At 25.7% G+C, this 20,446-nt stretch overlaps 4 protein-coding genes and 1 pseudogene across 8 annotated transcripts in view; 4 read left to right on the top strand and 1 right to left on the bottom strand.

Annotated features, from left to right (window-relative positions):
• The window catches only part of LOC105202583 (non-structural maintenance of chromosomes element 3 homolog), a 314,468-nt gene that overhangs the window by 212,250 nt on the left and 81,772 nt on the right, over positions 1-20,446 (bottom strand). For both annotated transcript variants that reach the window (XM_039455631.1, XM_039455634.1), the window contains exon 2: positions 14,358-14,454. The gene's annotated coding sequence lies outside the window, so the exon portion shown is untranslated. The remainder of the gene's footprint in view (positions 1-14,357; positions 14,455-20,446) is intronic.
• LOC113004036 lies at positions 724-2,816 on the top strand (annotated as a pseudogene).
• Positions 4,614-7,716, top strand: LOC105198352. The gene is made up of 8 exons (XM_039455576.1): positions 4,614-5,392; positions 5,511-5,628; positions 6,003-6,267; positions 6,445-6,561; positions 6,624-6,714; positions 6,824-6,960; positions 7,144-7,276; positions 7,360-7,716. The coding sequence occupies exons 1-8, from the start codon at positions 5,111-5,113 to the stop codon at positions 7,408-7,410; spliced, it is 1,194 nt and encodes a 397-aa protein (XP_039311510.1). The 5' UTR covers positions 4,614-5,110; the 3' UTR covers positions 7,411-7,716.
• LOC105198351 lies at positions 8,224-12,795 on the top strand. 4 transcript variants are annotated; one of them, XM_039455590.1, is made up of 10 exons: positions 8,224-8,810; positions 9,253-9,820; positions 9,903-10,022; positions 10,141-10,258; positions 11,249-11,513; positions 11,685-11,801; positions 11,873-11,963; positions 12,070-12,206; positions 12,375-12,507; positions 12,596-12,795. In XM_039455590.1, the coding sequence occupies exons 2-10, from the start codon at positions 9,677-9,679 to the stop codon at positions 12,644-12,646; spliced, it is 1,176 nt and encodes a 391-aa protein (XP_039311524.1). In that variant the 5' UTR covers positions 8,224-8,810; positions 9,253-9,676; the 3' UTR covers positions 12,647-12,795. The 4 variants fall into 4 exon arrangements, with proteins under 4 accessions (XP_039311524.1, XP_039311523.1, XP_039311522.1 ...); XM_039455589.1 differs by having other exon boundaries at positions 8,983-9,820; XM_039455588.1 differs by having other exon boundaries at positions 8,224-9,820.
• LOC105198350 lies at positions 16,126-18,999 on the top strand. Its single transcript, XM_039455620.1, has 8 exons — positions 16,126-16,238; positions 16,366-16,483; positions 16,606-16,867; positions 17,286-17,402; positions 17,933-18,023; positions 18,234-18,379; positions 18,554-18,686; positions 18,774-18,999. Exons 1-8 carry the CDS (start codon positions 16,200-16,202, stop codon positions 18,822-18,824), a joined length of 957 nt encoding a protein of 318 aa, XP_039311554.1. The 5' UTR covers positions 16,126-16,199; the 3' UTR covers positions 18,825-18,999.

The following is a 20,446-nucleotide window of genomic DNA, read 5'->3' as shown; positions in this document are numbered from 1 at the left end:
GTAGAAACGGGCTTTGATAACCGACTGCTTAGCCACGAAATTGGCAGAGGGTATGGTTCTCGGTGCGGTATGGAAGAGAGCGAGGGAGCATATAGAGAACGCAGTACTTAACGAAAAGATTAACGATTAAATTGTCAGACAGGTCACATCATTTGCTAATGGTTCTTAACGAGAATAGTGTGTTTTCCATACGTAGGCGCGGTCAGAAATCTGCCACGCGTCGTTAGTATAAGCTCACTCAAAAAAGGCGGCGATATAAGTGTCGAGACGCAAATGATAAGCGGACAATAAACGCCGTGCGTACACTGCACTCTCTAGCACTCGCATACGCATTTCACGCGTACGATATGCAACGATTCTTATAAACATATGCGACATCACGCAAGAGAAATACGCACTCGGAAATACACACGCTCTCGTCAAGGATAAAAAGATGAAACAAATGTAACGCAAAGAATATGATAAAGAATGTAACGCGTGACTTACAATTAGCTGCGGTGTCGGCGCGGCGGGTGTGTTAACAAGAGAAACGTAATTAATACGCGACGAGATCGGATGGGGCAGCGTCGACAAAATCAAGCACACAGCACTGGAACACGTGCACACTTTACTACGCGCGAACCGTGCAAAGCTCGATCCCTTGAAATGTGATATCGGCGTGAACTTATCGTGCGTGATCCGATCGGTGAAATCGGTAGCTTTACATAGGATGCTTCGCTCACCATGACACGCAACTTCTCACACGCTTTCAGACAGGTAGGTGATCCTTACGGTTCGTCTCCTGATTCAATCCACAGCAAAGTGAAGTGAAGCGAAGCGGCGGCGTCAGGATTTTCCGCACAGAGCATGAAGGATCTCTCGGCCCACGTATGCCACGGATACTTGTCACGTCCCGCCTAATCACGCGGCCCTTACAACCCATACTAATCACTGTAAGCGTTTCAGCGCGCATTTTAAGGTGAATCAGTGCATTTTCGGGCAGTCTACGAATGCCGGAATACACACATTCTTGTTTCCAAACGAGCAATCGCTGGAACAACAATAATCGTAGTTGTTCCACAGTCCAGAGAGAAATCAATTTTATTATAACACAATACATCTCTAACTCTTTCTATGTGCACGCTTACATATGATCTAATATAATATATGGGTTTATTAAAACATTGGTCACGCGTACGTATTTGCAATAAATGACAAATATTTATATAAGTCAAATAAAATTTAACAAACCATCAGTTTTGCAATAAAACTCAGTTCTGTTAAAAAATATTTCATGATATTTTATGTTATGCAAGTACATAAAATAGTTTTATTTAAATTTTTATTTAAAATAATTTTAAAACGTTACATATAAAAAATTTAAATGGTATTTTCTTTTGTTTTTAGCATTTGCATTTTGCGGACTGAGTATTGGTACTTTAGCTCAATTTTGGTCGAAAATACTTACTCTTGTTGTTGTATCGATAAACGTGTCTCAAACAAATCACTTACTCATTATGACGGAGTATTTTATCGATCAAGAAAAAAATTTTTATCTGATTCTGTTTCATATATACTCAGTATTTTGCATCGGAGGCTATATAGTTGTAGCAGTAGGTTCCATGGTCATTACGTATCTTCATCATACCTGTGGAATGTTCACAATTGCGAGTATAGATGTAGAAATATAAGCATTTTCTATAACAGTTACATTACTGTTATACAAAATGTTATCTATACATATAACAGAATATATTTAAAAAATATAAATTTGTAAAAATTTGTTTTTAGCTAAATAATTATGTCACTTAATATGAGTTTCTATATAATTAGAACACAATGTTTGCAGTTATCGTATCGAGCATGCAGTGAACTTCGACATTTTACAAAATATTTCACTAAAAAATAAGATTTTAATGACCGAAGGCATAATAAATGCTGTTGACATTCATCGGCAAGCTATGAAGTTCGTATCTACACTGATAATATTCATGTAATATGTTTAGTAATACTTTCTTATTTTTAAAGATTGTGTAAACATATGATTTCCGCACTCGAGACAATGTTGTTTAGTTTAATATCTTGTGGAGTGCTTGTCTTGAGCCTAAACCTATTTCAAGTATGTTTCTAATTTTGCACAATAATGTGTAATAGTTTTCCCGAAATTACATATTAATAATAGTGTTCAATAAATGTGATGAAAAATTTATTTCTCACATTTTTTAGATTTCAGTGATTGAAAATAGTCTTGTGGAATTGTTTTTCCCATCTTTTTTTGTACTTACTACTGTCTTATATATGTTTATAGCCAACTATATGGGGCAAATTGTAACAGATCACAATAATCACATATTTTCTACTGCGTAAGAAAATATTGTATATAAAAGTTTATTTTTTAAAAATTATTACGTCGAATATAGAAATTAATGCAACAGCAGAACAAATGGGCGTAAATGCTGAAGTTAACTGATAAAAAATTATGTTTTAAATTATTAATTTGTTATTTACAATTGTAATATATAATTTCATAGGTACAATGTACAATGGTATAGAGCCCCAATACATGTACAAAAAATGATACTATTCCTATTACAAAGGGAAACCAGAGAATTTGCTTTAAATGTTGGTGGGTTGTTTAATGCATCTATGGAATGTTTTGCCACGGTAAGATACTATAGATACTATGCGTAGAATATCGCTAAAATATTAGAAATAAATATTATAAAAAGAAATATCTTTAATTGTAGTTGGTTAAGGCCTCAGTATCTTACTTTACTGTTATATATTCTACGCGATAACAAAGCAATAAGTTTAGTAATAGCATGGATAGAATATAATTATTAAGGAATTTGTAGTATTTATATTTAGAAAATAAAAGGATTAATTAAAAAAAAATGTAATTCATCTTGAGAAAAGTTGATAAATGGGTACCGGTCGGCAAATCGTATTTAATCAACATGTCTATATATTAGCATGTTCTTACTTAGTATCGTTTAGTGACAAAAATATAAAATAAATAAGATATGAGTAACACAAACAAATATTTAAAAGATTACACTTTATTTTGAGCGTGCTAATAAAATTTTAAAAAATCAAAGATGCAACAGATAGTTATTGATCAATTTATGTAGCTGATTAATAATATAATCATGAAATTTTATATTAATTTTTATATTTTTATAAAAACAGGATTTCTGTGTAATATTTTACATTCATTGCATAAACATGTTTGCAATAATTATGAAAATTAACTCAGTATAACATTTTTTAAAAAATGTTTTATTAAGTTTTTTAAATCGTACTATTATAAATTTAATTGAATATTTATAATAGTACAATTTACTGTATATTTTATTGATATTGATGTCAGACTGATAATTAGAGGTAACAGGAAAAAACTAATAATTTTTATATCCATATAGCACCATAAGTGAATTAAACATAAAAGGAATCATTTTTAATTTAATTAAAAATAATTTTATTAATAAGAAAACTATAATTAATTTAAAAGACACATTTAATAATTAATAAATAACAATAATAAGAAAGTAAAAAGTGACAAAGTAAAATAAAATGCCCTTAATTTTATTTTATTTCGACGATTATTTTATTTTCTTATTATTGTAATTATACATACTGATTGTTTCGGATAGATTATTAATAGAATTAATAAATAGCTAATAATTCCTCATATTTTTAAATATTTTAATTCATAAATTTAACTTTTTTATAAAGGCAAAACGATTTAGATAATCGGTTGCTTAAATTGTACATTTGCAGCAGCAGCAAAAAAGCTTAATAAATTAATAAATTAATTTGTTATTGATAAAATGTTAAACATTATAATTATAGTTACTTAAAACATCAAGCTGCAATTTCCAACATTTATTTGCATACAATTTAGTGTTAAATGGAAAATATTATATAAAAATAATTTTTATATTATAATAAAAGATTATAAAATTAATATATTAAAAACTCTTCCCCATATATTTATCAAAAACTATTCAAGAGAAGGAGAATCACATTTCGAACAATATGTGTATTTAAAAAAATGAAAATGAATTAGGCTTATTGAGAAAATCACTAAAAAAAAACAGAAAAGTGAACCATACTATGTGGATGAAAAATGATAGCATTTTGTGATTTTCTTGCCATAAGAAAGCATAAACAAAAATAAAAATAATGTAAACATCAACCGACATGTGAGTATACAACTTTAAAATAAAATTACTTCTATTTACATTAATTACAATAACTTTATTTCTATTTCTTTATCATTTATAATATAAAAAAAATTATTTTTAGTATGTTTTGAATGTTGCTAATATCAAACTCGTAAAATTTTGATTTTAATAAAACTTTATATACAAATAGGTTGTGTAAATAGATCAATTTAAAAAAATATCAAAAACGCCAAAAAATTTTAAGAGATGAAATCGCTCCTTATGTACAAAATGGTTTTCAACTTCCGTTATATCTCAAAAAACTATTCAAGATATGGTAACAAATAAAAGAAATAAATTATAAAATTGTTAAATATATAAAATATTTGTTACTGAAGAATTTCATATGTATATAACGTTTATTTTTATATGGGAAGTATAAGTACTGACGCATTTCTAATTTTAATCACTTTTTGCAGAGACTATATGGGTAATACATTTTTGAATTATGAGCTTTACTAGGTATGTAGCTTCACAGTCGAAAAAAATTAATCTTGAGTGAAAGAACCAAGTGTATTCTATAAGCGCGTACATTGAAATGAATTTACGACGCTAAGAAAGGAGAAATGCGCCTGCGTGAGCTTTCTGCAAACTTTATGAGAAAAACACACCTGTTAAATTACCTTTCATGTAAATCGATAACAAATGTGTAGTCATAGTCAGTTATTAAGAAGTTAGTTAAATTGGGTGCGTTTAGATGTTATGGAAAACATTGGCACAAGTAGTCATTATTATTTAACAAAATTATAAGAGGGAAATAAAAAATTATAAGAGAAAAAGGGAGATGAATTTTACGATATCTTCAGTTTTCATAATCAGTAATATTTAGAAACTCGCAGAGAAATGATACCTTCGATAACTCAGTATTACAGTATAAACAGATTTCAATTACTTCTTGTCGGTTTATGGCCCTATCAACAATCCACATTTACTCGATTTCAATTTATTTTTATCTTTTTTATGTTGATGACAGGTATTATATTTCAGGTAAAGAAATTAAGAATATTATCGTAACATTTTTATTAACACAATTGTGTATAAAATTGTATAAAATTATTTATTTGCAGCTGACACCGTTAATAATATTAAAATGTACTTCAAAACTTGTTGCTAAGATATTGTCTTCCGTATCTTTCTACACAGTGTTCGTAATAAAGCATAACGCATTCCATCTTAAAATTGAAGTTGTAAGTTGATGACTGACCCATTAAATAAGATTAATAAGTGTCTGCCAAATAAAGTTTTATAATAAAAAGTGATTCTTGATATGTATAATGATAATATAAAGAATTTATAAAATAACAGATGAAAACTTTACTGATGGAACTTCAATACGTATTTAATAAGTTAAAGGATGAACATGAAATCGCTATTGTAGAGAAATATAGTTGTATTGGAAAGCGTTTCACCATAGGACTTACAGGTAAAGCAATATTTATTAATTATTTCCTCTTCAATAACTAAGCTGTCAAGTCCAGAGAGAAATCAATTTTATTATAACACAATACATCTCTAACTCTTTCTATGTGCACGCTTACATATGATCTAATATAATATATGGGTTTATTAAAACATTGGTCACGCGTACGTATTTGCAATAAATGACAAATATTTATATAAGTCAAATAAAATTTAACAAACCATCAGTTTTGCAATAAAACTCAGTTCTGTTAAAAAATATTTCATGATATTTTATGTTATGCAAGTACATAAAATAGTTTTATTTAAATTTTTATTTAAAAAAATTTTAAAACGGTACATATAAAATATTTAAATGGTATTTTCTTTTGTTTTTAGCATTTGCATTTTGCGGACTAGCTATTGGCACTTTAACTCAATTTTGGTCGGAAATACTTACTCTTGTTGTTGTATCGATAAACGTGTCTCAACCAAATAACTTACTCATTATGACGGAGTATTTTATCGATCAAGAAAAATATTTTTATCTGATTCTATTTCATATACACTCAGTGTTTTGCATCGGATGCTATATAATGGTAGCAGTAGGTTCGATGGGCATTACGTATTTTCATCATACTTGTGGAATGTTCACAATTGCGAGGTAAAAGTATAGATGTAGAAATATAAGCATTTTTTATACCAGTTCCATTATTGTTATACAAAATATTATCTATAAATATAACAGAATATATTTATAAATTTGTAAAAGTTTGTTTTTAGCTAAAAAATTATGTCACTTAATATGAGTTTCTATATAATTAGAACACAATCTTTGCAGTTATCGTATCGAGCATGCAGTAAACCTTGACATTTTACAAAATATTACACTAAAAGATAAGATTTTAATGACTGAAGGCATAATAAATGCCATTGACATTCATCGGCAAGCTATGAAGTTTGTATCTACACTGATAATATTCATGTAATATGTTTAGTAATACTTTCTTGTTTTTAAAGATTGTGTAAGCATATGCTTTCCGCACTCGAGACAATGTTGTTTAGTTTAATAGTTTGTGGAGTGCTTGTCTTGAGCCTAAACCTATTTCAAGTATGTTTCCAATTTTGCACAATAATGTGTGATAGTTTTCCCGAAATCACACATATTAATAATACTGTTCAATAAATGTGATGAAAAATTTATTTCTCATATTTTTCAGATTGCAATGATTGAAAATAGTCTTGTGGAATTGTTTTTTCCATCTTTTTTTGTACTTTCTAGTGTCTTATATATGTTTATGGCCAACTATATGGGGCAAATTGTAACAGATCACAATAATCACATATTTTCTACTGCGTAAGAAGTATTTTATGAGATAAAATATTGTATATAAAAGTTCATTTTCCAAAAATTATTACGTCGAATATAGAAATTAATGCAACAGCAAAACAAATAGGCGTAAATGCTGAAGTTAACTGATAACAATTATGTTTTAAATTATTAATTTGTTATTTATAATTGTAATATATAATTTCATAGATACAATGTACAATGGTATAGAGTCCCAATACATGTACAAAGGATGATACTATTCCTATTACAAAGAGAAACCAGAGAATTTGCTTTAAATGTTGGTGGGTTGTTTAATGCATCTATGGAATGTTTTGCCATGGTAAGATACTATAAATATTATGCTTAGAATATCGCTAAAATATTAGAAATAAATATTATAAAAGGGAACATCTTTAATTGTAGTTGGTTAAGGCCTCAGTATCTTACTTTACTGTTATATATTCTACGCGATGACGAAGCAATAAGTTTAATAATAGCATAGATAGAATATAATTATTAAGGAATTTGTAGAATTTATATTTAGAAAGTAAAAGGATTAATTTAAAAAAAATGTAATTCAGCTTGAGAAAAGTTGATAAATAGGTACCAGTCGGCAAATTGTATTAGATCAATATGTCTATATATTAGCATGTTTTTACTTAGTATCATTTAGTGACAAAAATGTAAAATAAATAATGTATGAGTAACACAAACAAATATTTAAAAAATTACACTTTATTTTAAGCGTGCTAATAAAGTTTTAAAAAATCAGAGATGCAACAGATAGTTATTGATTAATTTATGTAGCTGATTACTAATATAATCATGAAATTTTATATTAATTTTTATATTTTTATAAAAAAAAGGATTTCTGTGTAATATTTTACATTCATTGCATAAACATGTTTGCAATAATTATGAAAATTAACTCAGTATAATATTTTTTAAAATTTATTAAGTTTCTTGAATCGTACTATTATAAATTTAATTGAAAATTTATAATTTACAATTTACTGTAAATTTTATTGATATTGATGTCAGACTGATAATTAGAGGTAACAGGAAAAAACTAATAATTTTTATATCCATATAGCACCATAAATGAATTAAACATAAAAAGAATCATTTTTAATTTAATTAAAAATAATTTTATTAATAAGAAAATTATATTTAAAAGACACATTTAATAATTAATAAATAACAATAATAAGAAAGTAAAAAGTGACAAAGTAAAATAAAATTCCCTTAATTTTATTTTATTTCGACGATTATTTTATTTTCTTATTATTGTAATTATACATATTGATTTTTTTGGATAAATTATTAATAGAATTAATAAATAGCTAATAATTCCTCATATTTTTAAATATTTTAATTCATAAATTTAACTTTTTTATAAAGGCAAAACGATTTAGATAATCGGTTGCCTAAATTGTACATTTGCAGCAGTAGCAAAAAGGCTTAATAAATTAATAAATTAATCTGTTATTGATAAAGTGTTAAACATTATAATTATAGTTACTTAAAACATCAAACTACAATTTCCAACATTTATTTGCGTACAATTTAGTGTTAATTGGAAAATATAATAAAAAAATAATTCTTAAATTATAATAAAAGATTATAAAATTAATATTTTAAAAACTCTTTTCTATATATTTATAAAAAACTATTCAAGAGAAGAAGAATCACATTTCGAACAATATGTGTATTTAAAAAAATGAAAATGAATTTAGCTTATTGAGAAAATCACTAAAAAAAAAAACAAAAAAAATGAACCATGCTATGTGGATAAAAAATGATAGCACTTTGTGCTTTTCTTGCCATAAGAAAGCATAAACAAAAGTAAAAATAATGTAAACATCAGCCGACATGTGAGTATACAACTTTAAAATAAAATTACTTCTATTTACATTAATTACAATAATTTTATTTCTATTTCCTTATCATTTATAATATAAAAAAAATTATTTTTAGTATGTTTTGAATGTTGCTAATATCAAACTCGTAAAATTTTGATTTTAATAAAACTTTATATACAAATAGGTTGTGTAAATAAATCAATTAAAAAAAAAATATCAAAAACGCCAAAAAATTTTAAGGGATGAAATCGCTCCTTATGTACAAAATGGTTTTCAACTTCCATTATATCTCAAAAAACTATTCAAGATATGGTAGCAAATAAAAAAAATAAATTATAAAATTGTTAAATGTATAAAATATTTGTTACTGAAGAATTTCATATGTATATAACGTTTATTTTTATATGAGAAGTATAAATACTGACACATTTCTAATTTCAATCACTTTTTGCAGAGACTATATGGGTAATACATTTTTGAATTATGAGTTTTACTAGGTATGTAGCTTTACAGTCAAAAAAAATTAATCTTGAATGGAAGAACCAAGTGTATTCTGTAAGCGTGTACATTGAAATGAATTTACGGAGCTAAGAAAGGAGAAACGCGCCTGCGTGAGTTTTCTGCAAATTTTATGAGAAAAACACACCTGTCGAATTGCCTTTCACGTGAATCGATAACATATGCGTAGTCATAGTCAGTTATTAAGGAGTTAGTTGAATTGGGTGCGATTAGATATTATGGAAAACATTGGCACAAGTAGTCATGATTATTTAACAAAATTATAAGAGAGAAATAAAAAATTATAAGAGAAAAGGGGAGATGAATTTTACGATATCTTCAGTTTTCATAATCAGTAATACTTAGAAACTCGCAGAGAAATGATACCTTCGATAACTCAGTATTACAGTATAAACAGATTTCAATTACTTCTTGTCGGTTTATGGCCCTATCAACAATCCACGTTTACTCGATTTCAGTTTATTTGCTTCTCTCTTATTTTGACGACAGGTATTATATTTCAGGTAAAGGAAGAATATTATCGTAACATTATTATTATTATTAACATAATAATAAATAAAATTGTATAAAATTATGTATTTGCAGTTGACACCATTAATAATATTAAAATGTACTTCGAATCTTGTTGCTAAGGTGCTGTCTTCCGTATCTTTCTATGCAGTGTTCGTAATAAAGTATAACGCATTCCATTTTAAAATTGAAGTTGTAAGTTGATGGCTGACCCGTTAAATGAGATTAATATGTGTCTGTCAAATAAATTTTTATAATAAAAAGTGATTTTTGATATGTATAAAGATAATATAGAGAGTTTGTAATATGGCAGATGAAGAATTTACTGATGGAACTTCAATGCGTATTTAATGAGTTAAAGGATGAACATGAAGTCGCTATTGTGGAGGAATATACTTGTATTGGAAAACGTTACACGATAGGACTTGCAGGTAAAGTAATATTTATTAATTTTCACATGTAATTATATTTTCTATTTAATAACTAAGCTGTCAAGTTTACACAGAGGAAGAGATGTTATGGACACCCATTTACATTTTATACAATAAATTTGTTAATAATTATTTTAAATTAAAATTTAGTGATTATATTTATCAAGCTGTTCTTCGGTAGATTCTAGACTCAAAGTGATATATTTATTATATTGAATATTATTTATAAATATGCGATAGTGCATAATGAGTCAAAGAGGAACAGAAGTGGTCATATGATCCAATACAAGAATAAATTTAAAAAATTAATTTTAATTAAAAATTACATTGCTGTTATAAAATTATATATTTTTTTAAAATAAAGAGAAATTATTGCAGAATGTGTGCAAATATATATATGTGCCTACATATTAGTCTTCCATGTATAAACTGTAGTACTAAAAATCTATAATACATCTAATGTAAATTATTACATCAACAATGAAACTACAATCAATTTGAATAATTATTTCAATATGAAAACTTGAAAAAGAGGCCATATTAGATTTGTTGAGATGTCAATGCGCATAAAGGCTTATATTAGCAAAATATCATGTTATTGTTTGCATTATATATCTTTACATTATTCAAAATATGTACAGCTGATTAAAAAGTTCAATAACAAAAAAAAAACACTCGAGTCTACATGAATTTGTCTGATAATATATACTAAAGTTTAAAAAAAAAAAGAGAATGAAGAAGTATGTGTAATTAAATGTTAAAATAAGCCTTCTCAAAAATTTCGAAACATTTCGAAAAATAATAAACGTCTGTTATTGTGTACGTCGGTTACAAGTCAAATATAAAAGAAAATGGTCATCAATTTTGCAGCAAAACTCGATTTTATTTTAAAAATATATTTTATGCTGCACACATGTGTACATAAAATAATTTAAAAATAATTTTAAAACGTATATTAAAAATTTTAATAGTATTTCTTTTTGTTTTCAGCATTTGGATTTTGCGGACTTTCTGTTAGTATTTTAGCTCAATTTTGGTCGAAAATATTTGCTTTTGTTATTTTATCGAAAAACGTGTCTCAACCATATCACCTTCACGTTGTGACAGAATATTTTATCGATCAAGAAAAATATTTTTATCTGATTGTGTTTCATATGTACTTAGTATTTTCTATCGGAGGCACTGTACTGATAGCAATAGGTGCAATGCTCATTACGTATCTTCAACATACCTGTGGAATGTTTAGAATTGCTAGGTAGGAATATGGATGTAGAAATATATGCATTTTCTATGTTATACGAAATTTGTTATGTATACATATAACAAAATATATGTGAAAAATATAAATATGTAAAAGTTTGTTTTTAATTAAAAAATTGTATTATTTAATATGAGTTTTTATATAATTAGAACACAATCTTTGCAGTTATCGTATCAAGCATGCAATGAGCTTCGACATTTTACAAAATATTACACTAAAAAATAAGAATTTAATGACCGAAGGCATAATTTATGCCGTTGAAATTCACCGGCAAGCTATGAAGTTTGTATCTACACTAATAATAGTGATAATATTCATGCAATATGTTTAGTAATATTTTCTTGTTTTTAAAGATTGTGTAAGCTTTTGGTTTCTTCGTTCGAGACAATGATGTTTAGTTTAATATCTTGTGGAGTGCTAGTCTTGAGCTTAAACCTATTTCAAGTATGTTTCTATTTTTGCACAATAATGTGTGATAGTTTTTCCAAAATTACACATAATAATACTGTTCAAAAAATGTGATGAAAAATTTATTTCTCACATTTTTCAGATTGCAGTGATTGAAAATAGTTTTGTGGAATTGTTTTTCCCATCTTTTTTTGTACTTGCTACTGTCTTATATATGTTTATAGCCAACTATATGGGGCAAATTGTAACAGATCACAATAATCACATATTTTCTACTGCGTAAGAAAATATTGTATATAAAAGTTTATTTTTTAAAAATTATTACGTCGAATATAGAAATTAATGCAACAGCAGAACAAATGGGCGTAAATGCTGAAGTTAACTGATAAAAAATTATGTTTTAAATTATTAATTTGTTATTTACAATTGTAATATATAATTTCATAGGTACAATGTACAATGGTATAGAGCCCCGATACATATACAAAGGATGATATTATTCCTATTACAAAGAGAAACCAGAGAATTTACTATAAATATTGGTGGGTTGTTTAATGCATCTATGGAATGTTTTGCCACGGTAAGGTATTATAAATACTACATGTAGAATATCGCTAAAATACCATATTAGAAATAAATATTATAAGAAGAAACATCTTTAATTGTAGTTGGTTAAGACCTCTGTTTCTTATTTTACTGTTATACATTCTACGCGATAAAGAAGCAATAAATTTAGCAAATGCATGATGAGGATATGATTAATAAAGAATCTATAGTATGTATATTTAGAAAGTAGAAAGATTAATTTTTTGAAAATGTAATTCAGCTAGAGAAAAGTTGACGAATAAATACTAGTTGTTAAATCATACTCAACATGTTTTTATTTAGTATAAGCATTATTTAGTGACAAAAATATAAAATAAATAAAATATATTAGTAACACAAACAAAAATTTCAAAGATTACATTTTATTTTGGGCGTGCTAATAAAAGTTGAAAATATTAGATACACGACAGATAATTATTGATCAATTTACGTAACTGATAATAATATAATCATGCAATTTTATACTGAACTTTTATATTTGTATAAAAAAGAATTTCTGTACAATATTTTATATTCATTACATATATATGTTTGTAATAATTATATATATATATATACACATATAAAAAGATTAAATTAGTATATTTATAATTTATTAATTTTCTTAAATCATATTATTATAACTTTTATTGTAAATGATATTAGTGTCAGACTGATAATCGGTAACAGAAAAGAACAACTAATATTAATATCCATACAGCCCAATAAATGAATTAAAAATATAAAGAATTATTAATTAATACTTCTATTAATTAATTTTATTAATAACGTATCAATAGAAAGAATCATATTTGATAAAAACATTTAATAATTAATGAATAATAATAATAAAAAATAGAAATTGTCAAAGTAAGATAAAATTATCTTGAGAAAGACATGATTTTTACAATTGACATTTTTATTTATAGCATAGAATATTTCAGCAATATTGCAAAAACTGAAAATATTGCTGCAACTTTAATGAAATATCCTAAGCTATAAATAAAATTGTCAATTGGAAAAATAAATACACTCAATTTTATTTTGTTTCAACGATTATCTTATTTTTTTATTATTGTTATTTATTAATTATTAAATATTGATTCTCTTTTCGATAAATTTTATTAATAAAATTAGTATTAGTGTTTCAATTAGTTAATGTTTCCTTATATTTTTAAATATTTTAATTCATAAATGTAATATTTTCAAAGGTGGTGCAATTTAGATAATTAGTTGCCTAAATTGTATCTTTGCAACATGTTCCAAAAAGATTGTTCTAAACTAATTTATTAATGATAATTTGTTATAGTAACATTTACCTGCAACATCGAGGTATAATTTTCAACATTTATTTGCGTACAACTCAGTATCAATATAGAAAATATAATAAAAGATAGTTCTCAATATTATAATAAAAATAATAAAATTATAAAAAAACTCTCTCTTTTATGACAAATTGTTAATAAAGACGTAAAAGTCTTCAAATTATTTATTTATGTAAGGTTTCTGCTATGCTTTAATATATATTTCTTATGCCATATTTGTAAATTAAAAAATAAAGATATATACATATTTATTTTATTTTGCTTACAAGTACGAGATGTTTTATGTAATTTGTTATTAAGCATTCAATATATTATTGTTATATATTTTGTTTGGTATCAACGTTAATACCAAATATAAATTTTAGATTAGAGTTTTTATAATAAATTAATAATAGATAATATAGAAATAATTAGACTCAATATATAATACTTATTAAAAATGTTAATTGTGCTAATTTGAAATTAAAGTGTCGAGTATTTAATCCAATCTAATACTATTCATTTATAAATTATGACTTACTAAGTAGTCGCGGCATTACACGAGTTAAATTGTAGGATATTTCCGTCGGAGAGCAAGTGCATCCTGTGAATGCGTGTAGTGGAATGAAGTAGCAACTCTGAAAAGACAGAAATGCGCTTGCGTGAATTTTCTATAAACAAATTCGTGGGAAAGACACATCCGTCAAATTACTGTCGGCGACAGATCGATCGCGTAAATATTCGTAACTCTGAGAAATTTGTTGTATTTTAAAGGACAATGAGCAAATTGAAGTATTTATACCCAAACAGAAGAAAGATATGTAATATTTAATCGCTTACTGAAAAAAGGGTAAACGCAACCTCATCGATATTTTGCAGTAATATTTTGAAGTTTGCAGAGAAATGATCTACATCGAGACCGAACATTTCACTCTTAATAGAACTCTTTTGCTTGTTATAGGCTTGTGGCCCTACCAACAATCAAAATTTATATTCCGCCTTAAATTCATTTTTTTATTCAGTATTTTGACAACTATTATTTTGTTTCAAGTAAGGTAATAATATTATTGTTATAGATTTATAGAGTTAATCATAACAGTATTATAATTGAAATAAGCTTTAACATGTTGCAATTTGTAACAATCTTTTAGTCTCATGTATACAGTTAAATTGCAATAATAAAACAAAAAATAAATAAAATAGCAAAGTAATAAAAAAGTAATAACAGAGGAGAGAAAAAGGTGGAATACTACTTTGTTTTTTAAAATTACTCATGTTAGTAAATATTAACACGACATAATTTTTAAAAATAGCAGTTCGTTAGCCATAAAGTTCTACCAATTACTCTATAAATAGAAGTTCATCGAGTACATAGAACAAACGTAATTTACAATTACTTTAAAACAAGGAAAAAAGATTTGTGAGTTAGGAGAAGGATTGTAGCATATTAATAACTAATGTTATAAAAAGTACTTTTATTTAAAAAATTATAAAGTAATGATTCTTTGTAGATTTTACATAAGTGTCATTAAACAAGGTTATAAATATTTTATAAAATATATTTTATTTGGAAAAAATTTTTTTTAAATAATTTTTTTGGCTTAAAAATTAACTTTTTAAAATAACTTCTTTGCTGTTAGTAAACATTACGTAATGTCTTCTATGAGGTTATAAAGTTGCAAGAACTTATTGTAAATAGCGCACGACCATTTCATAACTCTTCTTACTACGTGATATAATTTTATGTTCCGAATATACACATTAAATTCAATTACGTAATTTGAAAGCCACATTCAAAACCGTTAAGCTAACCTAAAGTTAACAAATTATTATTTAACTGATACTTCTCAAAATTACGTAGACAATACCTAAAAAAAACGTTGTTATCTGCAAAATTAAAATTTAGTTTTTGTAACGCATTGAACACTAATGACATCAATAACTATCTAACACAATATCTAAAAAAACTAAAGTAATTTTAATAGTTACTCTTAGCATTCAACAATTATACAAGATGTTATGATATCTTACTATTCTATACTTCTCACGGCTCTTTTCTTCCTTCTAATAAAAAAACAATAAAAATTATAATGATAAAAATATATAATTGTGTATAAAATTTATACATTAATTATAATTATTTAGTTACGACTACTATACTTTCTAAATCATTAGTATGTATAAAAAAGCTATTAATAATTTAGAATCCTTATTTTATCAATAGATTGTAAAAAAAATGTTACATGTTAAATGGAATATAATAAATATTTTCTTATAAATATCTTAAAAAAGTTATTATTTGTAGTTTACAGCACTTGCAAGCTCGAAATGTACTTCCGATCTTATTAAGATTGTTTGTACTATACTTTTTTTTACCACTTTTATGATAAAATATATAGCGTTCGTTATTAATACTAACAATGTAAGTTGATAATTTATAATAGACGTCTTTTTTTCATTTAAAGTCGTATTTCTACAAGACATGTCTTTATAACTAGCAATTTATTTTAAGATATTAAAGATAGACTAATGAATTGTTGGATTGACAGATGAAAGATTTATTGATACAACTTCAGCATATATGCAACGAACTAAAAGATGAATCTGAGAACGCTATCATAAAAAAGTATGGTCAAAATGCAAAACGATATACGGTTGCACTTATAAGTAAGACAATATTCTTGTAATTCTTTATATACTTTCTCATTTTGTATTCAATACGTATAGTATGTAAAGCAATTTAAAAATTTATATACAACAGAATTCAAATGTTTTCTAATACTTTTTAGTACTTGGTACTGGTTCTTTATTTATTCTTATTATTGTCCAATTTTGGACGAATATCGTCGATATTGTTTTACCGAAGAATGAGTCTCGATCACGGCATGTGCTGATTATGACAGAGTATTTCATCGATCAAGAAAAATATTTCTATTTAATTGTATTACATGTCCATACAGCTATTTGGATTGGAGCTTTCATTATAGTATCGACGGGATCAATGCTAATTGCATATATTCAATATATGTGTGGATTGTTCAGAATCTCTAGGTATAAAATAAATGTAGAAAAAGGTACAAAAATTCGAATCATAAGGAAATTATATAATTAATTTAAATAAATGTAAAGATCTCGAATTTATCTTATGGCAACAAAATAAATTAAAAAATATATAAGTAATAAATATATTATTTATAATATAAAAAATATTGAATATGAGCAAAAGAAGCGTCAATATCGTTAAAAACAGGTTTTGGTAGCTAATAATAATTTTACGTGAATTACACAATTCCCAACTCATGCGCACCAATTATTTATCAGTCTTAAAGTTTATCAGTGCTGAAAATTGTACTCACGCAAAGTTATTATTAGGTACCAAGATATACTTTGGCAGATAATAATATTTTTTGTTTATTTTTGACATTTTTATATCCGTTGATTTACAACTAACAAAATGTATTATTTACAGCTACCGTTTTGAACGTGCAATGGGGTTTAATATGCTACGAAATATTACTTGTAAAAACGAGAATTTGATATTTAAAGGAGTAATATGTGCAGTAGATATTCATCGGCAAGCTATGAGGTTAGTTTTATGCAATGATAAATGCATAACTTTAAACCAAGAATTAGAATTTTAAAACTATTATTATCAAAATCATATTGTGTTTAGCTAACTGTTATAATTTCAAATTGAAAATGTAATATTAGATTATTTATGAAATAAGGTAAACTTTTTATTTTCGGTATTTCTAGTATAACAAAAGATATCTAATATCATGATATTTTGAAGTGTCAATAGTCTCCGTTGTTATCAAATGACACGGTTCCAGACTGTTGTTAGTTCACTAACACCATTAAAGTTCGATTGCAGCAACATTATTTTGGTTTTAAACAAAGCTTAAACATATATATGTCTTTATCTTTCTTTTCTAAATAAATAAAGACAGACACACATTTAAGTCTCATTTAAAGTCAAAATAACGTTGGTGCAATCAGACCTAAGAAATCCATTATCATTAAAATGAAAGCTTAAGATACTACCTTATTTTGTAAATGACTCAATATTTTTACTCAAATTTAAGATTATAGAAATATATTTATTTGTGTTTATAGATTATCTGAATTAATAGTATGTAAATTCGAAACAATGTTATTCTGTTTAATAACAGTTGGAGTGACTTGTTTGAGTCTCAATCTCTTTCGAGTAAGTCTTGAATTTTGTCTAAAAATCTCTGGATGACTTCTTGATTTATGACTTTGTATTAAGAGCATGACTACTGTTACTAATGCTTCTAAAAAAAGTCTGCGTATAATTATTTTGTTCAATTAATATATCAACTTACTATATATGCAGCAGAATAATATAGACATATACGCAGGTAAACTCAGTATGATTACGAAACTCGTGTCTTAGATGTTTCAGGTAGCATCGTCTGGAGAAAACATTAAGGAAATATTGCTGCCCTTTATATTTTCAGTTTGCAGCGTCCTATACATGTTTATAGCCAATTATATCGGACAAGATATAATAAATTATAATAATCGCATATATATTGCCGCGTAAGATTTTGGCTTGTAAATACAATTAATATGTTTATTTCATTCAATTTTGTATTGACAGTACATATAAATACAATTTTTATACGTATGTGATTTGTACATGTTAAAATTATTGATAAATCTTTTTCTTTTTCTCATATTATCAATTTTCATTGTTTAAATAACGTGTTGTAGATACAATGTTCAATGGTATATGGCTCCATTACATGTACAAAAGTTGATATTGTTTGTATTGCAAAGAAGTGCTAAAGAATTTTCTTTGGGTGTTGGTGGATTATTTATTGGATCGTTAGAATGTTTCGCCACGGTAAGTAAATAATATAGGTATCACGCACATATCAGAATATATTTTTAGTAACATAATACAAATGTTCAACAATATCATTCGTTGTAGCTGGTGAAAGCTTCGGTATCTTACTTTACCTTCATATATTCTGCGCAATAAGGCAAATTGGATTAAATAAAAATGTGATATAGATATAATTAGTACAAAGCCAAATAATACAATTAATTTACATTTAAATTTGGTAGTGTATTACAATTTTTAGTACATAGATTAGTTAGAGATATTACTTAGAGAGATATAAGATTTTCAAAATAAAATTATTTAATCAAAGATACACACTGGTACGTGTCATATCTTCATAAGGTATCAAACAGGATGTTTTGAACTCTTCTTACTTAAATTAAGTCATTTACAAATTTAATTAATGTTGCGCTAATTACAAGTTTAATTTATTTTCTTTGTTCAAGATATTTGTGTTGACATATGTTACTGTAATATTATTTATATAAATAATATCCCTAACAATATTGCATAAATATTTTAGAATATTCATATGATATCATTCCTAACCGAGCATAATATTGTACGAATATTCTAAAATATTTATATTAAGGATATTATTGATAATATCTTCATAACTTAAAGGTTCAGTTTTTTAGTGACTTATTACGTATAAAATTATGCATTATAAAAAATGCAAAAAATAAAAATTTGTTGATGTTGTTATTAGATGCATTAATTTTCAAATTACATTTTTATACATAAACAATTATTATCAGCGAATAGGAATAAAGCATGCAAAAGCGTAGTTGTTTGTGCTAAGTACGCCTGCACAACTTTGAAATTGTTCCCACAAAAATATTTCCCCCGTAAGTTATTTTTTATGAGAAACTGAACATCTGCTGAATTTCACTGGTATTAAATTGATGGCGTAATTATAGATTTCACGCAGAACGTTATTAAATGCGAATGTACCAACTTCTTTTGCGATATGCTGTCATGCATATCAAACGACATAAGGGAAATTACGTTAAAATACACATCAGAAGTAAAAAGGCAGTGTTGCCGTTATCTAAATAAAATTATCTAAATAGTTATCTAAATGAAAAGTAACCTTATTTTATTTTTGTCCAGATTATTGCAATGTATATTATCTTTATCTTGATTTTACAACAAAACAAACAGAAGTGTCCGCGTCCGATTTTGATGAGTTTTTAATGTCGTAGTACAGATCAAAATAAGGGACACGTATTTTTTTTATACATTCCCATTTTCACTTTCAGGGGGTGAAACATCTCTTTGAAGAAAATTGGTTTGTTTCTTTCGATGCGTCAAAACTATAAAAGTTACAAAAAAATTCTCAATAAAAGTTGAATGGTTTGAAGAGTACTTTATAACAATAACAAACATTTTTTTTAAATTTTAATTAACATTTTTAATTAAAACATTTAAAAAATTTTTAATTTATTAATTTTAAAACATTTTTAACCACTGTTATAAAGTATTTTTTAAGTTATTAAATTTTCATTTTGAATATTTTTGTATCTTTTATAATTTCGACGTTATACGCTTCAAAAGATCGAATGTCTTTAAAAGGGTGTTTAGCCTCTAAAAATAAAAACTTAAAGTTTGCCTACTCAAATAACAAAAACTTAAGATTTTTGTAATTTTAATAAATGAGAAAAAAGATTGAGTAACTATAACAGATGTAAATATTTTATTCAATATTTACAATTTATTTAATTTATATATTTTTCATTTAATATACAAAAAATTTAGCA

This window comes from Solenopsis invicta, chromosome 12, assembly GCF_016802725.1.
Source record: "Solenopsis invicta isolate M01_SB chromosome 12, UNIL_Sinv_3.0, whole genome shotgun sequence".
Lineage (NCBI taxonomy): Eukaryota > Metazoa > Arthropoda > Insecta > Hymenoptera > Formicidae > Solenopsis > Solenopsis invicta.
Note: the sequence above shows the minus strand (reverse complement) of the source record. Positions and strands in the feature narration are given on the sequence as shown.

Excerpts from the sequence above, each read along its gene's own strand:
- LOC105198352 (XM_039455576.1), top strand. The coding sequence starts at position 5,111 with ATGGCCCTATCAACAATCCACATTTACTCGATTTCAATTTATTTTTAT. Across the intron at positions 5,629-6,002 it reads TTTCACCATAGGACTTACAG|CATTTGCATTTTGCGGACTA; the intron begins GTAAAGCAATAT and ends TTTTGTTTTTAG. Across the intron at positions 7,277-7,359 it reads CTATGGAATGTTTTGCCATG|TTGGTTAAGGCCTCAGTATC; the intron begins GTAAGATACTAT and ends CTTTAATTGTAG.
- LOC105198351 (XM_039455590.1), top strand. The coding sequence starts at position 9,677 with ATGATACCTTCGATAACTCAGTATTACAGTATAAACAGATTTCAATTA. Across the intron at positions 10,259-11,248 it reads TTACACGATAGGACTTGCAG|CATTTGGATTTTGCGGACTT; the intron begins GTAAAGTAATAT and ends TTTTGTTTTCAG. Across the intron at positions 11,514-11,684 it reads GGAATGTTTAGAATTGCTAG|TTATCGTATCAAGCATGCAA; the intron begins GTAGGAATATGG and ends CAATCTTTGCAG.
- LOC105198350 (XM_039455620.1), top strand. The coding sequence starts at position 16,200 with ATGATAAAATATATAGCGTTCGTTATTAATACTAACAAT. Across the intron at positions 16,484-16,605 it reads ATATACGGTTGCACTTATAA|TACTTGGTACTGGTTCTTTA; the intron begins GTAAGACAATAT and ends AATACTTTTTAG. Across the intron at positions 18,687-18,773 it reads CGTTAGAATGTTTCGCCACG|CTGGTGAAAGCTTCGGTATC; the intron begins GTAAGTAAATAA and ends CATTCGTTGTAG.